Source organism: Erinaceus europaeus, chromosome X (assembly GCF_950295315.1).
Source record: "Erinaceus europaeus chromosome X, mEriEur2.1, whole genome shotgun sequence".
Taxonomy (NCBI): domain Eukaryota; kingdom Metazoa; phylum Chordata; class Mammalia; order Eulipotyphla; family Erinaceidae; genus Erinaceus; species Erinaceus europaeus.
This window is the reverse complement of record NC_080185.1, coordinates 77,055,697-77,080,026: the sequence shown is the minus strand read 5'-3', so window position 1 is coordinate 77,080,026 and position 24,330 is coordinate 77,055,697. Positions and strand designations below refer to the sequence as shown.

General features: G+C 39.2%; 1 protein-coding gene across 2 annotated transcripts in view; it reads left to right on the top strand.

Annotated features, from left to right (window-relative positions):
- Positions 1 to 24,330, top strand: part of KIF4A (kinesin family member 4A) — a 131,385-nt gene that overhangs the window by 96,441 nt on the left and 10,614 nt on the right. For both annotated transcript variants that reach the window (XM_007530760.3, XM_060182836.1), the window contains 5 exons: positions 11,474 to 11,629; positions 11,737 to 11,831; positions 18,471 to 18,600; positions 21,648 to 21,818; positions 23,693 to 23,800. In XM_007530760.3, coding sequence (XP_007530822.1) covers positions 11,474 to 11,629; positions 11,737 to 11,831; positions 18,471 to 18,600; positions 21,648 to 21,818; positions 23,693 to 23,800 — 660 coding nt within the window. The remainder of the gene's footprint in view (positions 1 to 11,473; positions 11,630 to 11,736; positions 11,832 to 18,470; positions 18,601 to 21,647; positions 21,819 to 23,692; positions 23,801 to 24,330) is intronic.

Sequence of the window (24,330 nt, the reverse complement as noted above, 5' to 3'; positions counted from 1 at the left end):
ACATGTATTCTCCAGTTTGCCCAGCAGCTTTCTTTTGCCCCAGTGTCTATCTTTCTCTCCCTCTCTGTCTTCCCCTCCTCTCTCCACTTTTCTCTGTCCTATCCAACAGCAATAACAGCAACAATAATAAACAAGGGCAACAAAAGGCGCGGGGGAGGGGATAACCTCCAGAAGTAGTGTAGACACTGAGCCCCAGCAATAATCCTGGAGACAAAAAAAAAGAGAGAGATGCATATATATGTATATATATACTGTTTTGATCTCCTTTGAATAAATGTTTATGATTGGTATTGCAGCATCATAAGATACTAATTTTTACTTTTTTATTTTATGAGTGACTTAATGATTGACAGATTGTGGCATAAGAGGGGTACAATTCCATACTATTCCCACCACCAGAGTTTTGTATCCTGTCCCCTCCATTGGAAGCTTCCCTATTCTTTGTCTCTCTGGGAGTATGGACCAAAGATCTTTAGGTGGTGCAGAAGGTGGAAGGTCTGGCTTCTGTAATTGCTTTTCCACTGGACATGAACATTGATCAGTCGATCCACCCCCCCAGCCTTTTTCTATCTTTCCCTATTGGGGTAGGGCTCTGGGGAGGTGGGGTTTTAGGACACATTAGTAAAACTTCATACTATTTTACATAGGGAATATACTAGTTTGTATTCCTATCAATAATGTACCAGAGTTCCTTTTTCTTCTTATCCTTGCCAGCCCTTACTGTTTACAGTCTTTTTAATGTAGACCATTCTCACTGTTGTGAGCTGGTATCTCATTGTGGTTTTAATTTACATTCCCTGAATAATAAGAGATAATGCTCATTAGCATTTTTCCTGTTCTTAAACTATCTATATATCTTTTAAATAATTTTATTAGTGATTTAATAATGATTAACAAGATTATAAGACAACAAGGTTGTCAACACAGTTCTCAACACCAGAGTTCTCTGTCCTATACCCTCCATTGGAAGCTTCCCTATTCTTCTATTTTCTTTCTTTTTTTCATTTTTTAAAGATATTTTATTTTTATTTATTTATTACCAGAGCACTGGTCAGCTCTGTTTTATGGTTGGTTGGGAGATTGAACCTGGGACTTTGAAACCTCAGGCATGAACACCTCTGCTATCTCCCCACCCTTTTTTCTTTTCTTTTCCTTTTTCTTTTATTTATTTTATTATTAGATAGAGACAAAAAAATTGAAAGGGCTTCTTCTTCTAGCGTTTGCCCTTCTTCCGTAGCCAGTCAACAGCGTCAGGTTGAGCCTGATGTAAAGTTTCGAGACCTCCTTTGAATCTGGAGAGGTGGCAGTCGTTGACTATGTGGGTCATAGTCTGTCTGTAGCCGCAAGGGCAGTTCGGGTCGTCTCTGGCTCCCCAGCGATGGAACATAGCGGCACACCGGCCATGGCCTGTTCGATAGCGATTGAGGAGGGCCCAATCATAACGTGCTAGGTCAAAGCCGGGTTGACGCTTGCAGGGGTCTGTGATGAGGTGTTTGTTCTTTACCTCAGCTGACTGCCAACTCTGTTTCCAAGAGTCTGGAACAGAGAAGTAGTCCTACTTCATTACTCTCAGTCACTTTAAGTCTAATCTTACCAAATAAAATAAGGACTACAAAAACTGGATAAGGGCAGAGACTAGCACACTTTAATGATGTCCTTTCTGGTCAATTCCAAGCCAACCCACTATCTGGGGCCCTAGTCAGGGAATCCTTGGATTCCCACACAGATGTGATGGGCCTAGACCTCTAATAGATCCATATTTCCTCCACCACTGGTCACTTCCATCAGGTGTGTCTCTGTCTCTCTCCCTCAGCCCTTTCAGTGTAGGCGTAGGGGACCAGATTGGGTGACGAGACATCAAGCGTTGGACAGGGTGGGCAAAGATATCCGCGTATATTGGCAGGTCCGGTCGAGCGTGGACGTGGGAAATGAACTTAGATGATGCCGCATCCCGACGAATATCTGGCGGGGCGATGTTGCTAAGAACTGGCAGCCATGAAACCGGGGTGGAACGGATGCACATTAAGCTCACGCGAGGCCGAGGCATGGTGTAGATGGAAAACAGATGATACCGTTTTTGCAGTGCTAGGAATTAGTCGCCATTTTTTACAGTAATCAGATATCAGAGACATGTCTTTCGTGAGTGTTTCCTCAAGGATATTGAACTTTGATGCCTGGGTTGCACTGCAGATGTCATCGGCGTAGATGAACTTCCTTGAAGAAGTTTCTGGGAGGTCAATGATGTAAATATTAAATAGCGTAGGAGCCAGAACAGAGCCCTGGGGGAGGCCACTTGAGACAAGTCTCCATCTGCTAGACTTGTCACCAGATGCACCTGGAATCTTCTGTTTTGGAGAAGAAACGATATAGTGTTGGCCACCCATGGAGGCACGCATCTTGAGATCTTGACTAGGAGACCACGGTGCCAGACTGTGTCATAGGCTGCTGTGAGATCAACAAAGACAGCACCCGTCTTTAAATTCTTCTGGAATCCATTTTCAGTGTAAGTTGAGAGGGCCAGGGCTTGTTCGCAGGTAGATCTTCCTGGGCGGAAACCAGCTTGGGCGGGTGATAGGAATTTCTCTGTAAGATGAGAAATACGTGACAGAAGCAGCCTCTCAAGGAGTTTGTAACACACGGAAAGGAGAGAAATTGGTCTATAGCTGGCGGCCAGTGTTGGGTCTTTCTTTGGCTATTACAAATTGTGCTGCCAAGAACATACGTGTACACAGATCTTTTTGAATAGGTGTGTTGGGTTCCTTAGGATATATCCCCAGGAGAGGAATTGAAGGATCAGAGGGTAGGTCCATTTCTGGCCTTCTGAGAGTTCTCTAGACTGTTCTCCACAGAGGTTGGACCAATTGACATTCCCACCAGCAGTGTAGGAGGGTTCCTTCGACCCCACACCCTCTCCAGCATTTGCTGCTGTTACCTTTTCTGATGTATGACATTCTCACAGGAGTGAAGTGGTATCTCATTGTTGTCTTTATTTGCATTTCTCTGACAATCAGAGACTTGGAGCATTTTTTTCATGTGTTTCTTGGCCTTTTGGATCTTTTCTGTGGTGAATATTCTGTCCATGTCCTCTCCCAATTTTTGGATGGGGTCATTTGTTTTCTTGTTCTTGAGTTTGGCAAGCTCTTATATATTTTGGTTATTAAACCCTTATCTGATGTATGGCATGTAAAGATCTTCTCCCATTCTGTGAGGGGTCTCTTGGTTTGGGTAGTGGTTTCTCTTGTTGTGCAGAAGCTTTTTAATTTGATGTAGTCCCATAGGTTTATACTTGCCTTAGTCTTCTTTGTATTTGGATTAATTTCACTCAAGATGTCTTTAAAATATATGCAGAAAAGAGTTTTGCCAAAATTTTTCTCTAAGTATCTCATGGTTTCTGGTCTAACATCTAAATCCTTGATCCACTTGGAATTTACTTTTGAGTTTGGTGAAATATAGTGGTTCAATTTCATTCTTCTGCATGTTTCAACCCATTTTTTCCAACATCATTTGTTGAAGAGACTCCGCTTTCTCCATTTAATAACCTGGGCACCATTTACAAAGGTTAGATGTCCATAGGTGTGGGGGCTTACTTCTGGGTTCTCAATTCTATTCCACTGGTCAATGTGTCTATTCATGTTCTAGTACCAAGCAGTTTTGATGACAATGGCCCTATAATACAATTTGAGATCTAGGATTGTGATGCCTAGATCTTTCTTTTTCTTCTCAAGATTGTTTTGGCAATTCTAGGTCTTTTTTGGTTCCAGATAAACATTTGTAGCATTTGTTCTATTCTCTTAAAAAATGTGCTTGGGATCTTAATGGGGATAGCATTAAATTTTTATATGGCTCTGGGTAGTATATTCATTTTAATGATGTTAATTCTTCCCACCCATGAGCATGGGATTTCTTTCCACTTCTTTGTGTCTTTTTCAATTTCCTTTAGTAGTTACTCATAATTTTCAGTATACAAGTCTTTCACTTCTTTGGTTAGGTTTATTCCTAGATATTTTATTGTTTTTTTTTTTTTACTATTGTAAAAGGAATTGATTTCTGGATTTCAACTTCTTCTAACTTAGTGTTTGCATAGAGGAATGCCACTGACTTTTGAATGTTAATTTTATAGCCTGACACCTTACTATATTGCCTGATGATTTCCAAAAGCCTCTTGCTGAATTCCTTAGGTTTTTCTATGTACACTATCTTGACTTCTGCAAATAGGGAGAGTTTGACTTCTTCTCTTCCAATCTGTATCCCTTTAATTCCTTGCTCCTGCCTGATTGCTTTGGCAAGAACTCCCAACACTATATTGAATAGTAATGGTGATAGTGGACAGCCCCTGTCTAGTACCTGATCTGAGGGGAAATGCTTCCAGTTTTTCACCATTGAGTATGATGCTGGCTGTAGGTTTGCTATATGTAGACTCCACTATCTTGAGGAATTTCCCATCTATTCCCATTTTTGTAGTGTTTTGATCCTAAAGGGGTGTTACATTTTGCCAAAGGCTTTCTCTGCATCTATTGATATGACCAGATGGTTTTTGGTCTTGCTTTTATTGATGTGTTGGATCACGTTGCTTAATTTACATATATTAAAACCAATCTTGCATCCCTGGGATAAACCCCACTTGGGCATGATGAACAATCTTAATATACTTCTGTATCTGGTTGGCTAGAGTTTTGTTCAATATTTTAGCACCTATGTTCATCAGAGATATTGGTCTGTAGTTTTCTTGGTTGTGTGACTGTCTACTTTTGGTATCAGAGTGGTGTTGGCTTCAGAGAAGCTGGAAGGTAGTATTCAATCTTCTGGAAGACTTTTAAAAGTAGAGGTATTAGTTCTTCTTTGAAGGTTTTATAGAATTCATTTATAAAACCATCTGGTCTAGGACTTTTATTTTTGGGAATGTTTTTGATAACTGTTTCAATTTCATTATCTGTGATGGGCCTGTTTATATTATCTAGTTCCTCTTTACTTAATTTTGGAAGTTGGTAGGTATCTAGGAAATAATCCATTTCTTCCAGGTTTTCTAGCTTGGTGGCATAGAATTGTTCATAGAAGTTTCGCGTGATATGCTGAATTTCTGAGGTGTCGATTATGATATCTCCTCTTTCATTTATGATCCAATTTATTTAGGTCTTCTCCCCTTTTTGTTTTGTGAGTCTAGCTAAAGGTTTGTTGATTTTTTTCACTATTTTGAAGAGCCAACATTTACTTTTGTTGATCTTTTGTATAGTCTTCTTATTTTCAATTTTATTTATTTCTTCCCTAACTTTAGTTATTTCTGTCCTTCTGGTTACTTTAGAGTTCCTTTGTTCTTCTTCTTCTAGGTCTTTAAGATATGCGATCAGGCTGTTTATTTGTACTTTTTCTTGTTTCTAAATGTGTGTATGGCTGTAAACTTCCCTCTCAGTACTGCCTTAGTTGTGTCCCAAATATTTTGATAGCTTGTGTCTTCATTTTCATTGAACTCTCGAAACATTTTTATTTCTTCCTTTATTTCCTCTTTGACCTAGTAGTTATTAAGTAGTGTACTGTTGAGCTTCCACATTGTGGGACTATTATTAATCTTTTGTTGATTGTTAAGTGTTAGCCTTATGACATTCCATGGATTGCAAATTATTTTTGCCACCAGTGTTATATCTGAGATTTGGTACCTACACAGTTCGACCATTCCCCCTGACCATTCCCTCCTTTTTTTTTTCATTTTGAGAGAAAGAGATTGAGAAGAAGAAACACCTAAAGCTCTGCTCATATAACTCATCCCCTACAGAGGTGAACTAAGAGTTTGAACCCCAGTCCTCACATATGGTAACAAATACACTCTGTCGGGTATGCTACCACTTAGACTCTCCTTTTCACATATTTGTTAATACTGCTTTTGTATACCAGCATATGCTCAATCCTTAAGATTTTTGACAGCTAGAGAAAAATTGAGAGAGAGGAGGAAGATCAGGAGAAAGAAAGTAAAGCATCTTCAGCACTAGTACACTGCTTGTGAATGCTCCCCCTGCAGGTAGAGACTAGGGGCTTGAACCCAGATCCTTATATATAGTAGAGTATACTCTACTGAGGGATACTGCAACTCAGCCTCATACTTTTCCCTTTCTCTAGCATTCTGCAATTACTGTTTGCTTGTTCTTAACTTGATACTTTTATAAGATTATATTTTGTTATGGGTCATTTTGAGTTTATGAACTTGGGTGTTCACATTTCCTGAACATCTGTGCTTTGATCATTCCCAGATTTGGAAATTTTCAAAAATGTTTAATATTATTCTCCTTTAATGTGACTTCATTTCATCTCTCTTTCTCTCTCCCTCTCTCCCTCCACCTCCTTTTCCCTCTCCCTTTTTTTGGAATTTCATTATCCTTATACTTACTTTTCTAATGGAGTCTGGTAGTACTAATAGAATTGCTTAGTTTTTGTAGACCTTGTGCCTCCCTCTTTTTCCATTTTAGAGAAATTGTGGTCATTTTCCCTCCAACCCTGATATTCTTGCCTGTGCCTAGTTGAGTCTACTTCTTAAGCTTTCCAAGTTAGCATGAATTCTATTTGGTATGCATTTCAAATGCTGTAGCTCTGAAAATTTTCTTTCAGGAATTACTTGAGTTCATGTATGTCTTGAATCTTTTTTCTATGTTGAAAGATTTTGACTTATTTAAATATCATTATACTGAATTTTCTAAAAAAAATTCTTGCAAGTCCTATGATGCTACATCTTTATAGGTTTCTCTTATGGCTTGATTTTCTTTACAGAATTTCATAATGTTTTTTACATGGATTGCATCAAGCTTTTATTTGCTGCATGTCTAGGTTAGGTATGTTGTTTAGCCACAGGTGGTACTATAGTGATAGAGTTCTCCTTTGTTTATATGGTGAGGAGAAAGGACAATAGAAAAATGATAAATCATGATGACTCCAGGTCATTGTTAGTGAAGGAATGGGATGTACACAGCCCTGAAAGAGGACTCTTTAAGACCCTCGTTGCAATTATTATAGGACAGTCTTGGCTTCATCCTCTGTTTGGGTGGACAGCCATTCACTGCTGACTAGTGCTGCTCTCATTCAAACATTCCTCTGTTGCATGAGCAGAGACTTGGCCAGACTGGGATCAGTAGCCAGTTTTCAGATGATTTCCTTTTCTACTCTGGAAGTGAGTCCTTATGAGCAGTTTAGCATTGTGAACCTCGAGAGGAGTTCCTGGAGACCAGTATCTAAGAAACTGAAATCTCCTGTCTCTGCTGGGTCTATTCAGGTAGCTGCTATGGTGACTGATAAGTACCATGCAATATGTCTGTTCTCTCCCCCTTCCATCGAACACTGTTTGCCATTTTCACCTACCTCATTCCACAGAAGGATTCTGTGGCTTTCAGTTAAACTTAACTGTGCAGTGGTGGTCTTTATCTGTGTTTTTGTTGTTCTCTGTGTACTTGTTTTGGAGAAGTGATGTTTGCTCATAACTGTTCGGCTATGCCTCCAACTCTGGAAGTATACTATTTATTTGTTTATTTATTTATTTATTTATTTTGTCTCCAGGGTTATCACTGGGGCTTGTTGCCAGCACTATAAATCTACTGCTCCTGGAGGCTATTTTTCCCATTTTGTTGCTCTTGTTGTGGTTGTTGTTGTTGTTGTTGGATAGGACAGATAGAACTTGAGAGAGGAGGAGAGAAAGATAGAGCCTGCAGACCTGCTTCACTGTTTGTGAAGCAACCCCTCTGCAGGTAGGGAGCTGGGGGCTCAAACTGGGATCCTTACACCAGTCCTTGTGCTTTGCATCATGTGAGCTTAACCCGCTGCGCTACCTCCTAGACCCCTCCAATTTATTTTATTGTGACATAATTGACATACAGTAAGATTTAGGATGCAGTCAGTGAGTTTTGACAACACACCCAGCTCAAGATATAGAAAAGTTCTATTTCACCTGCAAGTTCTCATGTAACTCTGTAATTAACTCCTTCCACATCCCCTTGGTAAGCCCTGATCGATATTCTGGCATATTAAATTTTCTTTGCATCAGTAGCATGTATACAAATGTATGTTATATAGGTTCATTCCTGTGGCATAATACATTTGAGATACATCCATGTTGCTGTCTGTGTCATTACTTCATACTTTTGGTTCTTTCTCTTTTTGCTAAGTAGTACTCTATTTTATGAAATATTTAGTGTTTTACAAGACTGCTGCTTCAGTTATATAATTTAGCATCTCACCCACAGTCTGGTGTCATCTATCTCCACCAGAGGGTATTGAACACCCCACCCCTGTTTATTTACCACTTTGGTATCCTTAGGTCTGCAGGCATGGAATAAGGATATTTTCTATGTCTCACTCTGTGTTTTCCTTTACTTGATTGAATGTCACATATGAATGAGATCATCTGGTATTTATCTTTCTCCTGAATTATTTCACTTAGCATGATCCAGGTACAACCATGTTGCTTAAATCTGACTAATTTTCTATAGTATATGTTTATCACATCTGTATCCATCTCCAGACACAAGAGTTATATCTACATGTTGGTTATTGTGAATAGAGCTGTAGTAACCAGAGGTATGCACATCTTTTCAGATGGTGCTTCTGTGTTCTTTGGATAGATACCTAGGAGAGGAATTGCTGGCTTATATGGCAGATCTGTTTTTAATTGTAACTTATGTAGCCAAACCAAAGCTTGGGCATATGTGATTTCACCACTCCAGGCCAACTTTTATCATTTAAATGGAAAGACTGAGAGAAGGAGGAATATCACAAGAAAATTTCCCTGGTATCATGACACTTCCCAAGTGGTGTCAGGGCTCAAACCTGTGCCACACATATGGGAAGGCATATGTACGTGGTGAACACTCTCTCTAATAATTTTTGATTATTTGTTAAACTTTCGTACTATTTCCCATAGAGACTGAACCAGTATCCGTCCCCACTGACAGTATATGAGAGTCCCCTTTTCTCCACATCTTTACCAGCATTTGTTGTTTCTAGCCTTCATAGTGCTGACCATCTCACAGGTGTGAAGTAATAGCTGAGTGTTGCCTTGATTTACATTTACATGCTAATAGAAGATAATGAATATTTTTGTCATGTGCCCAGTGGCCCTCTATTGCTATGGAAATTAAGTTCCAATATGTTATCTACTGTGCTATTTGCAGGAAGGAAACAGACCAAAATGGGCAATAGTCAGTGATTCTTCCCTGCTTTGTGCCCTATACTTACTGTTTCCCCGGCTAATACTGAACGTGTGGCATCACAAGATTGGTGCACAAGAAGATTTGAGTCATGTCCCCATACCCCCAATCCTGGAGGCAGAACTCCACACCTTAGAAGCCCTCCTTTTTTTTAACATTTAACAAGTCTTTATTCATTTATTTATTGTCTTTATTGAGGGGATTAATGGTTTACAGTCAACAGTAACACATAGTAGTTTGTACTTGTGTGACATTTCTCAGTTTTTCCACATAACAATTCAACCCCCACTAGGTCTTCCTCTGCTATCATGTTCCAGGACCTTAACCCTATCCCCTCCACCCCAGTCTTTTACTTTAGTGCATTACACCAACCCCAGTCCAAGTTTTGCACTGTGTTTTCTTATTTTTCAACTTTCTTTATTATTAGTGATTTAATTATGATCAACAAGCTTGTGGTATAAGAGGGGTACAATTCATACAATTCCCACCACCAAAGTGCCATATCCCATCTCCTCTATTGGAAATTTCCCTGTTCTTTATCCCTCTGGGAGTATGGACCAAAGATCTCTATGGGATGCAGATGGTAGGAGGTCTGACTTCTGTAATTGCTTCTCTGCTGGACATGGGCATTGACAGGTCAACCCGTACCCCTAGCCTATCTCTACCTGTCCCTAGTAGGGTAGGGCTCTGGGAAGGTGTGTTTCCAAGATACACTGGTGACGTCATCTGCCCAGGAAAGGCAGGTTGGTGTCATGGTAGTATTTTTCAATTTCTATCTGAGTAAGATCATCCCATATCCATCCTTCTCATTCTGACTTATCTCTCTTAACATGATTCCTTCAGACTCCATCCAAGATGAGGTGAAGAAAGTGAAATCACCATTTCTTTCTGTCTTTCTTTCTTTTTGACTCCAGGGTTATGGCTGGGCCTCAGTGCTTGCACTACGATCCACTGCTCCTGGAGGGTTTTTTTTCTCCCTTTTGTTGCCCTTATTATTTATTGTTGTTGTTGTTATTGTTGTTGTTGCTGCTGTCATTGTTGTTGGATAGGACAGAGAAAAATCGAGAGAGATGGGGAAGACGGGGAGAGAAAGATAGACACCTGCAGACCTGTTTCACCACTTGTGAAGCGACCCCCCTGCAGGTGGGGAGCCGGGGGGCTCAAAGTAGGATCCTTATGCCAGTCCTTGCGCTTTGCGCCACACGCAATTAACTGCTGAACTACCGCCCTGTCCCCGAAATCACCATTTTAATAGCTGGGTAGTATTCCAATGTATATATATACCACAACTTATTCAGCCATTCATCTGTTGTTGGACACCTGGGTTGCTTCTTGGTTTTGGCTATTACAAATTGTGCTGCTATGAACATAGGTATATACAAATCTTTTTGGGTGGGTGTATTTTGTTCCTTAGGATATATCCTCAGGAGAGGACTTGCAGGGTCATAGGGCAGATCCATTTCTAGCCCTGTGAGGATTCTCCAAACTTCTTTCTACAGGGGTTGGACCAATTTACATTACCACCAGCAGTGCAGGAGTGTTCAGAAGCCCTTTCTGACTTGAAGACTATTGGGGTTACTTATCTGGCACGGCTGTCTTTTCCTTTCCCTGTTCATCTGTATTCCACCCCTATTCTTTGCTATGGATAATCTTTTTGACTGGGCTACAGGATGATTTCGTTGTAGTTTAATCTTAGCTGTAGGTTTCCTGTGGTCTTTGGATCACACCAGCCCTCCCTTCATCTACCTTAGCCCCAACCCTCAGGGGTGACTTGTTACAAGCAAAATTCAAAATTAAGGAAAATGTAGAGATGGTGAAAACAAATTATAGAGAAATGTTAGAATATGTGCAGAAAGATTTTCTAAAGAAAACTTTCTGGTGACCATTTAGGTTAATGCAATTAAAGATTCTTAGAGAGCTATTGGAATTTTTTATGAATATAAACATGAATGGAAATCTCATTTCAAGGCCAGGCAGTGGTGTACCTGGTCAAGCACTCACATGAAAATATGCCAGGACCCAGGTTCAAGCTCCTGGTCCCCACCTACAGAGGGAAAGCTTCACCAGTGGTGAACTAGGGCTGCAGGTGTCTCTGTCTCTCTCTTCCCCCCCTCCTTCCCTCCCTCCCCTTTCAATTTCCCTTTCTATCTAATAAATAAATAAAAATATTTTTTTAAATCTCATTTATGGTTGCTTGGGCTCTAGCCCTAGTGAAATTTTATCTGGAACTGAATCTAGCTCACAGGCTATAGAGTTCTCAACTCTAACCTAGATATCACCTATGTCTCATCTAGAATTGGCTTGGAAATGAAATTGAGATTATGGTCAGTACTGAGGAAGCCAAACGCCATCTCCATGACCTTATTGAAGATCGAAAGATCCTCGCTAAGGATGTGGCTCAACTCAAAGAAGTGAATGACTCTGGGGAGAATCCGCCTAATAAACTCCGGGTAAGTCACTTGTGGAAGGGTGTGTTACCAACTCTTCACTGCCCAGAAACTATTTGAAGGGTTGGTTATTTTTAATAATTTACCTTTATTCTCATTGTTCTTTACAGAGACGTACATTCTCACTTGCTAAAGTGCATCATCCAGGTAAAGAGGATTCCATTACAAAAGAGATTGAAAGCCTCGAGACTGAAATGGAACTCAGGTACTGAGACTGTCTCTAAGGCATAATTGATGCTTGAAATCAGAATACAACCTATCAGTCCACTAAGTCAAAAGTTACCTTTCTAGTGAAGAATTACACTTTTAGTGGTGAACATAATATTGTTTATATAGTTATTGGTTCATAATTTATGCATACCTGAAATCTATAAAATATTGTCAGCCAACATTATTTCAGTAAAATCAATTTTTAAATAAAATTTCAAGATACCCTCCAAAGAGAACTTGTTTTTCAAAAACTTTGTGATGGTCGAGAAACAAGAAAAAGTAGCATTTTTTTTTCAACTACCCATTTCACTAGATATGTTATTATATCTGTTTTCTTATCCAGTACCTCCACATGAGCTATCACTATACCTTTAGTAATAAGTATCATTCTTCTCATTTTGGAGGTCTAAACTGAAGTTCAGAAATCTTGGGAAATTGCTTAAGGTTACACAGACCTGGGATTCAGAAGCCGTCTATCTAATTCTAAAGCCTAAACTCTATGATGTTTCACAGTTTCTGACATATTAGTATCTAAAATACAGAATTGACTAAAAACAGAATTTTAGAAAAACCCAAAAAAATGATACCAGAAGAACAACAGCACAGAAAAAAGAAATATAAAGATCATCAGAGCAAACAGATATAATGTATAAATAAAATTACTCTACTAGATAAAATTTAGAAATATATAGCACAGTGCTTTACAAGTACTTTTAGAAGTACTTGATGTGGGAGTCGGGCTGAAGTGCAGTGGGTTAAGCGCAGGTGGCGCAAAGCACAAGGACTGGCATAAGGATCCCGGTTCGAACCCCGGCTCCCCACCTGCAGGGGAGTTGCTTCACAAGCGGTGAAGCAGGTCTACAGGTGTCTGTCTTTCTCTCCCTCCCTCTGTCTTCCTCCTCCTCTCTCCATTTCTCTCTGTTCTATCCAACAACAATGACAACAATAATAACTATAACAATAAAATAACAAGGGCAACAAAGGGAATAAATAAAATAAATATTTTTAAAAAACTAAAAAAAGAAGTACTTGATGTACAGTCTTTGTTTTTTCCTTTTATTAATCTTAATTTGTAAATTATGCCATACAACTCCTTTAATTCACTATTTTTTCATTATGAAATTTAGAAAGAACAAAACTTTGACAAAGTTTGGAGTTTTGCTTATTTGTTTGTTTAATGTGGTGCCTGGACTTATGCATGCATGCTATCACTGCTGAGCTATCTCCTTAGGCCAACTTATTTGAAAGAGAAGAGACACACCATAGCACCATTCCACCATCCCATCCACGGAGTTCTCCCTTCTTCCTTAACCACAATGCTGGCGAGCACCCATGGTGCTCCAGTGTAGTGCTGAGATTTAAACCTGAGGCTCACACATGCTAAGAAGCACACTCTACTGAATGAACTATCTCTTGTGTACTGCCTAAGATTTTTTTCATTTATAGTTTTATTTTAATACAGTAACTTTAGTTTGCAAAACTGTATTTCCAAAGTGTAATTTCCCACCTCTTCAAAATGTGTTACCATGCTTTGCACCTCACCAAAGCACCAGTATTCCTTCACCAAAGTCCACTGGACCCCATCCACCCTGGCAATCCATCCCATCCACCTACAGACCCCCCTTGACAATCTCAGTTTTATAGTTCAGGACCAGAATTTGTCTTAATTTGATTTTGCTTGTCCTTTGCTTTTTTTTTTTTAACCCCAAGTAGTACAGCATCCAGTATTTTCCTTTTACATAAGTTCTTTTAATGTTTCCTGAAGGACTTGTTTAGTGGAAATGAATTCCTTAAAACACTTTCTTCGGGGGCCTGGTGGTAGTGCAGCAGGTTAAGCACACATGTTGCAAAACACAAGGACTGGTGTAAGGACCCCAGTTCAAGCCCCAGCTCCCCACCTGTAGGGAAGTTGTTTCACAGGCAGTGAAGTAGGTCTGCAGGTGTCTTATCTTTCTCTCCCCCTGTCTTCCCTTCCTCTCTCTATATCTCTTTGTCCTACCCAACATCAATAACAAAACTAACAACAAGGACAACAAAAATGGGAGAAAATGGCCTCTAGGAGCAGTAGATTCGTAGTGCAGGCACTGAGCCCCAGCGATAACCATGGAGGCAAAAAAAAAAAAAAAAAAAAAAAAAACCTTCCTTCAAACCTTGATTGATAACCTACTAGATAAAATATTCTTGGGATTTTTTTTGTTTGCTTGCTTGATTGTCTGTGTGTGTGTGTGTGTGTGTGTGTGTGTGTGTGTGTGTGTGTGTGTGTGTGTGTGTGTGTAAAGGCAGAGAGAGGAAATGAAAGAGATCAGTAACAGTTTCCTTCAATGTTGTAGGGGCCAGGCTGGAACCTGGGTTGTATGCATGGCCAAGCATCGAAGTGAACTATTTTGCTGCCTGAGTGGAGAGTTTTTTTATTCATTGAAAATACAATATATCTTACGTGTGTGTGTGTGTGTGTGTGTGTGTGTGTGTGTGTGTGTGTGTGTGTGTGTGTGTGTTGATTTGTTTTGTTTTGTTTTGTTTTTTGTTTTGTTTAACAGAGCACTGCTTAGCTTGGGCTTATGATGGTGCTGGGACTGAACCTAAGGCCTCAGAGCCTTCAAAATTCTTCAGTTTCTGTTGAGAAGTGAATCAGCTGATAAGCTTATGGAACACCCCTTATCAGTGACTCTTATTCTCTCTAGTTGCCTTCAGAATCCTCTATCTGATTTTTTATCTTTGCCGTTATAAATATTATAATTTATTATAAGTATTCTGTGTCTTGGTAAGCTTAGACTATGGTCTCTTCTTTTTGATATTCTTCAAGCCTCCTAAATAATAGGGCTAACTTCTTTTTCAACTTGATGAAATTCTCAGCTAATACCACTTCAAATAAAAATACCCTCCTTCTCCCTTCCTTGCATGCATGTGTAATGTTGCATTTGTACAATTGTTTGAAGTGTAAGTGCAGACCTGTTTTGTCATGAAACATTTTATACTTGAAAAGACAACTTGGTCTGGAGAGACAGCTCACTGGGTAGGGCACATGCCATGCTGTGCTCAGTCCAAGTTCAAGTCCCAGCACCACATAAGAGGCGCTGTATACCAAAGAAAACTGATGCTGTAGTCCCTCTCTCTCTCTCTCTCTCTCTCTCTCTCTTTCTTTCTCTCTCTCTCTCTCTCTCTCTCTCTCTCTTTCTTTCTCTCTCTCTCTCTCTCTCTCTCTCTCTCAAAAACAGCCCAAGAATAGTGGAATCACACATACATGAGGCCTGATTTTACACACACACACACGCACACACTCTGCAAATATGAGTATGTGGCAAATATTTTCCCAAAAATGAACTGAGTGAGCTTGTCACATCAAGGAAAACATCTTACAGTGTTTGTTACCAAAGATAAAATTTTAGCTTTCATGTAAGACTTCAAATTATACAAAACATCTGCCACTGTGACCTAGACAGTCTTGTAACTTTTCTAATGAGATAGTAGTAATATTAGCAATGTGGTTTTCTTTACATATCATAATGTAATGTTTATATATTGAGGCTCTGAGTAACTCAGTATTAAGTCTCTTGGGAAGTGCCATAGTAGAAGAGTACAGGGCTTGCAAGCATGAGGTCTTGAGTATCTTTATTTATTTATTGGATAGAGACAGTCATAAATCGAGACAGAAAGGGGAGCTTGAGAGGAAAAGAGGCAGAGAGACACCTGCAGTATAGTTTCACCACTAGCAAAGCTTTCCCTCTGCAGGTGGGGACCAGGGGCTCAGACCTGGGCCCTTGCACATTGTAATATGTGCGCTCAACCAGGTGCACCACCATCTAGACGCCTGAAATTTTTTTAAAAAAGAGAAATCAACAGAATTTAGTAGAGAGTAGTAAAAAAATTATTAATGGTTACATATTCCACATTTCAACTACTTATAAGGCTATTGTATTTTTAGGGAACTCATAACCTGACTTTTAAGCTTTTTGAGTTTTGTGTAATGTCAGAGAAGACGTTACATATGCATTGTCCAAATGAATATCCATGTGAGGCCAGGCATCTTCAATTACACCAAATAGAACACAGCACAATAGACTTAGTAAGTGACCAGGGAGGTAGTTCAGAGGTAGAACATGGGATTTGGATGTTTGTTTTTCAAGTTTTATACCTAGTATCACATCTCAGAGTGATATCCTGGTTCTCCCTCTAATTAATTAACTAATAAATAAGTGGATCTTTTTTAAATGGTTGAATGAAAGGGAGATGTAAGAAGCCCACTGCTCTGAATCCAGACATTACAACAATTTTCACAACTATAAAACAATCCCACTCTTCTCACTAAATGGTGTTGTTTTGGATGAAGACATATTTTTCATATTTCTAAGTGGATGAATAAATATTTTATTGTTATTTTTAGCCTCTGTTACTATAAATATTTAGGTGTATATATATATGACATATAAGCAGAATTTCTTTGTGATCCTCAATATTTTAATAATTTTACTTTATTTTTTATTTATTGGATACAGATAGAAATCATGAAGGAAATGGGGTGGAGGTAGAGGAGGAGGAGAGAGAGAGAAACCTGCAATACTGCTTCAACACTCACAAAAGTTCCCCACTACAAGTGGGGACATGGGTTTTGAACCTGGTTCCTTGTGCATAGTAGCGTGCATTCGACTGGATGCACCACTGGCCACAGAACTCCTAAATTTTTTTTTCATTTGTTTATTTCCCCTTTTGTTGCCCTTGTTGTTGTTTATTGTTGTTGTAGTCATTATTGTTATTATTATTGATGTTGTCATTGTTAGATAGGACAGAGAGAAATGGAGAGAGGAGGGGAAGACAGAGGAGGAGAGAAAGATAGACACCTGCAGACCTGCTTCACCACCTGTGAAGCAACTCTCCCTGCTGGTGGGAAGCTGGGGGCTTGAACCAGGATCCTTATGCTGGTCCTTGCGCTTCGCACCACATGCGCTTAACCCACTGCATTACCGCCCGACTCCCTCCTCAATATTTTTTACTGATTTAATTATGATCAGCGAGACTGTAGGATTAGAGGGGTATAATTCCCACCACCAGACTCCCATATCCCATCCCCTCCACTGGAAGCTTCCGTATTCTTTATCCCTCTGGGAATATGGACCAGGATCATTATGGAATACAGAAAGTAGAAGGTCTGGCTTCTGTAGTTGCTTCTCCACTGGACATGGCTGTTGGCAGGTTGATTAATACTCCCAGCCTTTTTCTATCCTCAATATTTTTTAAAAGTAGAAGGCCCTAGGGGCCAGCCAAGTACTTTGATGATATGTATGCCTTGTATACAACCAAGTTTTGAGCCTCTATGACATTAAAAGAAGCCTCTACGACATTAAAAGAAGCTTCGATGTTATGGCTTCTCTCCGCCCACCCGTTCACTTTCTATCTGAAAAAGTCAGCCTGGAACAGTGAAGCTCCAGAGCCTATATGCTCCCTGTCACTGAACACAAAGGAAATATGAAATGGAAATGATTAAGTGATCAGTCTTGGTCTCAGTCCACACTTGATCAGAAAATATCTAGATGCTGTAACCAAAATTCAAGTCTCTAATCTTCAGAGAAACTTCTCAGTCCTATAGCAGGAACTTAAAGATAATCTCTCACAGCCCAGCAAAATATCTCACCTGGATAATGTGTGTGCTTTGTCATATTTATGACCCAGGTTCAGATCCAGTCCTCACTGCACAGAAGGAAGCTTGCATGCTGTGGTATATCTATTTCTATCTGAAAAAAAAAATGCACTTGGATCAGAAACAGCAAAAGAGATAGTACCTCTTAACACCAACTAGATATCAATTAGTACTTGATTCTAGCAAAGACTACCTGCCTTTTTTCCCATTATATATCCAACCTCACTCTTGTTCTTACCTAAGTGAGCCATCATATCACAATCTGGGGTTATGTGCCCTCAAGATGAAGTCATATTACAGTCAATGGATTACAAAAAAAAAAAATCCTTTCTGTTGGTTTGTTGAAAAAGTCATGATAAAGTGACATAAGCCAGAACGAGAAGGGTGAATGTGGGATGATCCCACTCATAGACAGAAGTTGAGAAATCAGAAGAGAAACCACAAAGGAGAACTTGAACAAGAGTTGATGTATTGCACCAAAGTAAAAGACTCTGTGGTGGGGTCGGGGGGAGTGTTCAGGTCCTGGAACATGATAGCTGATGAGGAATGGAGGAGGATTGTTATGTAGAAAACTGATAAATGTTATACGTGTAAAAATTACTATATCTTACCATCGACTGTGAACCATTAATTCCCCCAATAAAGAAAAAAATTAATGAAGAAATAAACATTTTTAAAAGTCATAATGTATTTTGCATAGAAAAAAATATTCCATGCCTTTTCTATCAACCCATAAAAATAATTATTTCCAACTCCTACTATTTAAGTATTTATTTCAACTAGCACTTAATAGCAAAATATTATTTGAATAGTACTTTGGAGTCTCTTTGCAATAAGTTTTGAGATACTATGCAAAATCTTTACCAGATAACTCAATTATTATTTATATGTTTTGCTGATACTTCCATTCATAAAAAAAAGTATTTGAAGTTTATATTCAGAGGTGTTTGTCCTTGGTGTTGAAGCTACTAGTAATAACACTCACTGTTTCTTTCCCTGAAGAAGTGCACAAATTGCTGATCTACAGCAGAAGTTGCTGGATGCAGAGAGTGAAGACAGGCCTAAACACCGCTGGGAAAATATTGCTACCATTATGGAAGCCAAATGTGCCCTGAAATATTTAGTTGCAGAGGTAAACATCACTTCCTACCAGCAATTAGTGGTCAGTGTTGATAGTTTGAAATAAGATGCTAGCCTTCAATACAGTGATAGTGTTATTGCCATATATCATGATAGAAACCACAATGACATTAACATTAATGAAATAGTTCAGTTGGGTAAAGATTGTGAACAAACAGGCTAGTCACTTGTAAAAATATATGACTGGGGGGTGGGAGGCAGGTGGTAGCATACCGAGGTAAACACACATAGTAAAAAGCACCAAAGATCCTAGTTCAAGCTCCTGGCTTGAACCTGCAGGGGGATCACCTCACAAGTGGTAAAGCATGTCTGCAGGTGTCTATCTTTCTTTCCCCCTCTCTATCTTCCCCTTCTCTCTCAATTTCTCTCTGCACTGTCCAATACAATGGAAAAACTGGCCTCCAGGAGCAGTGAATTCATAGTGCAGGCAGGCACTGAGCCCTAGCGATAACCCTGGAGGCAATATATGTATATATAACTGTAGTGGCAGGGGAGGTATAGAATTCTCACTGCATTTGCTGGGGTGGAGTTGTTCTCTAGTGTCTCTCTCTCTCCCCCTCCTTCCCTCCCTCCCTCCCTCTTCCTCTCCCTCTCTCTCTCTCCTCCATAAAAAATTAATTATGGGTCTGGTCATAGTACTATGCTCAAGGACTTATTTAAGGACCTGGGTTCAAGCCCCCTCTCCCCACCTGCAGCGGGGGTGGGGGCACTTCACAAGAGGTGAAGCAGGTCTGCAGGTGTCTCTTTCTCTCCCCCTCTCTCTCTGTCTTCCCCTCCTCTCTCCATTTCTCTCTGTCCTATCCAACAATGACAACAATAATAACTACAACAAAAACAAGGGCAACAAAAGGGAAAATAATAATAATAAATTTTAAAAAAGAAAATCTATGGCACACCAGGTTAAGCACTCACATTGCATTGTGCAAGGACCCAGGTTCAAGCACCTGGTCTCCACCTACAAGGGGTAAGTTTCACAATTGGTGAAGCTGGGCTGCTGGTGTCTTTCTTCCCTATCTCCCCTTTCAATTTCTCTATCCAATAGTAAATAAATAAATAACAAAAATACAAATATATGACTTGATACCTATCATGCCTTTTATAGCAAGTGGATAATAAATATTTGCTATTATTAAGAAAAGATCTAGATGCCTACCTTAGTAGTCTACTGGTTAAACATAAAATATTACATTGTGGGAGTCGGGCTGTAGCGCAGCGGGTTAAGCGCAGGTGGCGCAAAGCACAAGGACCGGCATAAGGATCCCGGTTCGAACCCCGGCTCCCCACCTGCAGGGGAGTTGCTTCACAGGCAGTGAAGCAGGTCTGCAGGTGTCTTTCTCTCCCCCTCTCTGTCTTCCCCTCTCTCCGTTTCTCTCTGTCCTATCCAACAACGACAACAACAATAATAACTACAACAATAAAACAACAAGGGCAACAAAAGGGAATAAATAAATAAAATAAAAATTACATTGTACTACTTTTTAAAGTAATTATGAGATGTATATTCAAAAATTTTAAGGTACAGTCTTGGAAAGAAAAAATCTAATCATCTTTTGATAAACACATCCTCAACTTAAGGAAAATCTGTCTTCACTAACCTTAAATAGTGTACTTAAGATCTTACATTGTCTCAAGAAGAATTAAAATTGATCACCTCTGTTAATTGAAGCATCTGTATCAGAAACAAAACAACTTTGCAAGTTGGAGTATTGGTACTCTTCTTACTTTTTTATGTTTGGTTAGCAGATTTGTTCAACTAAGAAAATAGTGGGTATTCTCTGAATGCTAGTGCTTGTGATGTTCATGATGTTGTGATTTGCATGTAGTAGTGAATATATCAATAAAACTTGGCCAAATTCTGGGGAGACAGCATAATGGTTATGCAAAACGATGTTGAAGCCTGAGGTTGAGTTCTTAGGCTCAGTCCCTAGCACCATCATAAGCCAGAGCTGAGCAGTGTTCTGGGATGGTGTTGGTAGATCTCTCTCTCTCTTTCTCTCTCTCTCCCCCTCCCCTCTCTCTCTGCCCCCCCTCATTTAAGTAAATTAAATTAGGAAACTAGGCCAGCATAGATTATCAATGTAATCTGAAGAGTCAGGTCTGCAGTCTCAGCTAATGTGTCTACAAGTTCCATCATGTGAACATAAAATCTAAAATGGAACATAATTATGTATAAGGGTGTGTCTGTGAATTTTTCTTTCTGTTTTAATATGCATTCTTATGAGAGAGATCAGAGCATATTGCTCACCTCTGACACATGTAGTGCCAGGAATCAAATCTTGGACCTTGGACGTGTATACCCTGTTATTTACTGCTGAGATATCTCCTGGACTCAGAACTTTGCTCTTAAATTAAGAAAGAATTTCTTAAATGTTGGAATTTGTAGTTAGATAATGTTAGTGTTGAATTTATTCTTGCCTTGAGGTAGAATGACATTAAATCTTAGATCATTAGATCTTTTTTATATTTTATTTATTTATTCATGAGAAAGATAGGAGAAGAGAGTGAAAGAACCAAACATCACTCTGGTACATGTGCTGCTGGGGATTGAGCTCAGGACCTCATGCTTGAGAGTCCAATGTTTTATCCACTACGCCACCTCCTGGACCACATATCATTAGATTTTAACAAGATGGTTCATAGCTCTAAGATATCTCAACAAAAATATGTTGATGGGCAAGGTGGTGGCGCACCTGCTTGAGCGCACATGTTATGATGTGCAAGAATCCTGCCTCAAGCCCTCAATCCCCACCTGTAGGGGAAAAGCTTCATGAGTGATAAAGCAGGTTTACTGATGTCTGACTATCTCTTCCTCTCTATCTCCCCCTTCCCTCTCAGTTTCTGGCTGTCTCTACAATCAATCAATACAATGAAAAAATATATATGTTGACCATGGTAGTACTATTAATATTCAATGGTAGTTAGTATTAGTTTCTTATTTATAAAAAAAATGATATTAACATGGAGGAATTTTTCCTCCCTAATGAATGGGAGAAACATACCCATTTTCCAAATAAACTTATCTTCTTTTATCCCTTCTAGTTAGTCTCCTCCAAAATACAAGTAAGCAAGCTTGAAAGCAGCCTGAAACAGAGCAAGGCCAACTGTGATGACATGCAGAAGTTGCTGTTTGATGAGCGAAATCATTTTACTATAGTAAAAATAGAGTTGCAGGATAAGCTGGTCAGAGCGGAGCAACAGCACCAAGAGAAGGTAATCTCTGGAATGCCAAAGAACTATACTGTGAAACAAAGCATCACTTTTAGTTGTTAGCTTGAAAGAATAGTGGGATCTATTTTCCTTCAGAAAAGCAGGAAGTCTTTTCCAAATTTTAGAAATATGAAGCATGAAGTAGTGAGAAATGACTTTTCAAAGTTTATGCATACCTATGAAGATAGTTTTTAGCATCCTATTTCAGTACCAGAATAACATTCAGATATGCATTGTGGCTGTGTACAGTTTACTACAGAATCACAGTGGAGGTCACATGGGTGGTTGGTAAGAATTCTCGCCTACCGAATCACACTAGAGTCATCTGGGTCACTGTTTAGTGTGATTGAGATTTGATCCAAAATTCTGTTTTTAAAAAATAATTTTACTGAAAGAGAGAAAGAGACCAGAGCACTGCTCATCTCTGCTTATGGTAGTGCCAGGGATTGAACCTGGGGCCCTCGAGTACATGCATAGCATTGCCCAGTTTTCCATATAACAATACAACCCCAATAGGTCCTCTGTCATCCTTTTTGGACCTGTATTCTACCCCCCACCCATGCCAGAGTCTTTTACTTTGGTGCAACATGCCAATTCCAGTTCAGGTTCTACTTGTGTTTTCTCTTCTAATCTCATTTTTAAACCACTTCTGCCTGAGAATGAGATAGATCATCCCATATTCATCCTTCTGTTTCTGACTTATTTCACTTAACATGAATTTTTCAAGGTCCATCCAAGATCGGCTGAAAACAGTGAAGTCACCATTTTTAATAGTTGAGTAGTATTCCATTGTGTATATATACCACAATTTGCTCAGGCACTCATCTGTTGTTGGACACCTGGGTTGCATCCAGATTTTGGCTATTACAAATTGTGCTGCTAAGAACATATGTGTACACAGATCTTTTTGGATGGGTGCGTTGGGTTCCTTAGGATATATCCCCAGGAGAGGAATTTCAGGATCATAGGGTGGGTCGATTTCTAGCCTTTTGAGAGTTCTCTAGACTGCTCTCCACAGGGGTTGGACAAATTGTTGTTTTTTTCTAAGAGTCTTGATTGAATTCTTTTTTTTTTTTTTTTTACTGAATTTTGATGTTTAAAATTCTAAATGGTAAATTTGAGGAAATTTCAGTATAGTTTTGGCATTAGATAATAAATTATATGAAGTAATTACTAATTTTCTTTTCTTAATTTTTCTTTTTAAAATTTCTTTATTGGGGTGATTAAAGGTTTACAGTCGACAGCAAAATACAATGTTTTCCACATGTATAACATTTCCACATAACAATAAAACCCCCACTAGGTCATCTTCTGCCATCATATTCCAGGACCTGAACACTCCTCCCCCCCCACACACACACACCCGAGTGAATCTTTTACTTTGGTGCAATACACAAATTCCAGTCCAAGTTCTGCTTAGTGTTTTCCCTTCTGATCTTGTTTTTCAACTTCTGTCTATGAGTGAGATCATCCCATATTCATCCTTTTGTTTCTGACTTATCTCACTTAGTATGGTTTCTTCAAATTCCATCCAAGAGGAGGTGAAGAAGGTAAATTCACCACTTTCAATAGCTGAGTAGTATTCCATTGTATATATATACCACAAGTTACTCAGCCACTCATCTGTTGTTGGACACCTGGGTTGCTTCCAGGTTTGGGCTATTACAAATTGTGCTGCTATGAACATAGGTATACACAAATCTTTTTGGATGGGTGTGTTGGGTTCCTTAGGATATATCCCCAGGAGAGGAATTGCAGGATCATAGTGTAGGTCCATTTCTAGCCTTCTGAGAGTTCTGGCCCTGGAGTATTTTTGCATAACCATTATGCTGTTTCCCCTGCTCCCTTTAATCTTATTGGGTCATATCTTTCTCTAGGTGCTGTACCTTCTTAGCCAGCTTCAGCAAAGTCAAATGACAGAAAAACAACTGGAGGAGTCAGCCAGTGAAAGGGAACAACAGTTGCTGAGTACACTGAAATGCCAAGTATGTGAATGGGGCAGAGGTCTCCAAAGATAGGTTCCATAGCCTGACTGATAGTATCATCTGATTCATTAATTAACTACTATAATTAACAGTAATTAACTACGAAATCTATTTTAATGCTAACGATTATTTTATTTTGGCCCTGTTTGATTGATTCAGATATGTTTAGAATATAGCTTCATATAGAATATATATATATATATATATATATATATATATATATATATATATATATATGGTGTTTTTTTAATAGAAATGACAGAACATATTTCACACAAAACTTTTGAAGCCATTTAGTTCTTTACCTCAAACTTGAACTAGAGAAAGATAGAAACAGGCTGGGAGTATGGATTCACCTGCCAGTGCCTATGTCCAGCAGAGAAGCAATTACAAGTCAGACCTCTACCTTCTGTGCCCATAAAGAATTTTGGTCCTTACCTCCAGAGGGGTAAATGTTAGGGAAAGATGACCAGAGAGCCCTGAATTCCAGTTCCATCAGGATCTGGAGAGAGAAAGGGGGGGGGGGAAAG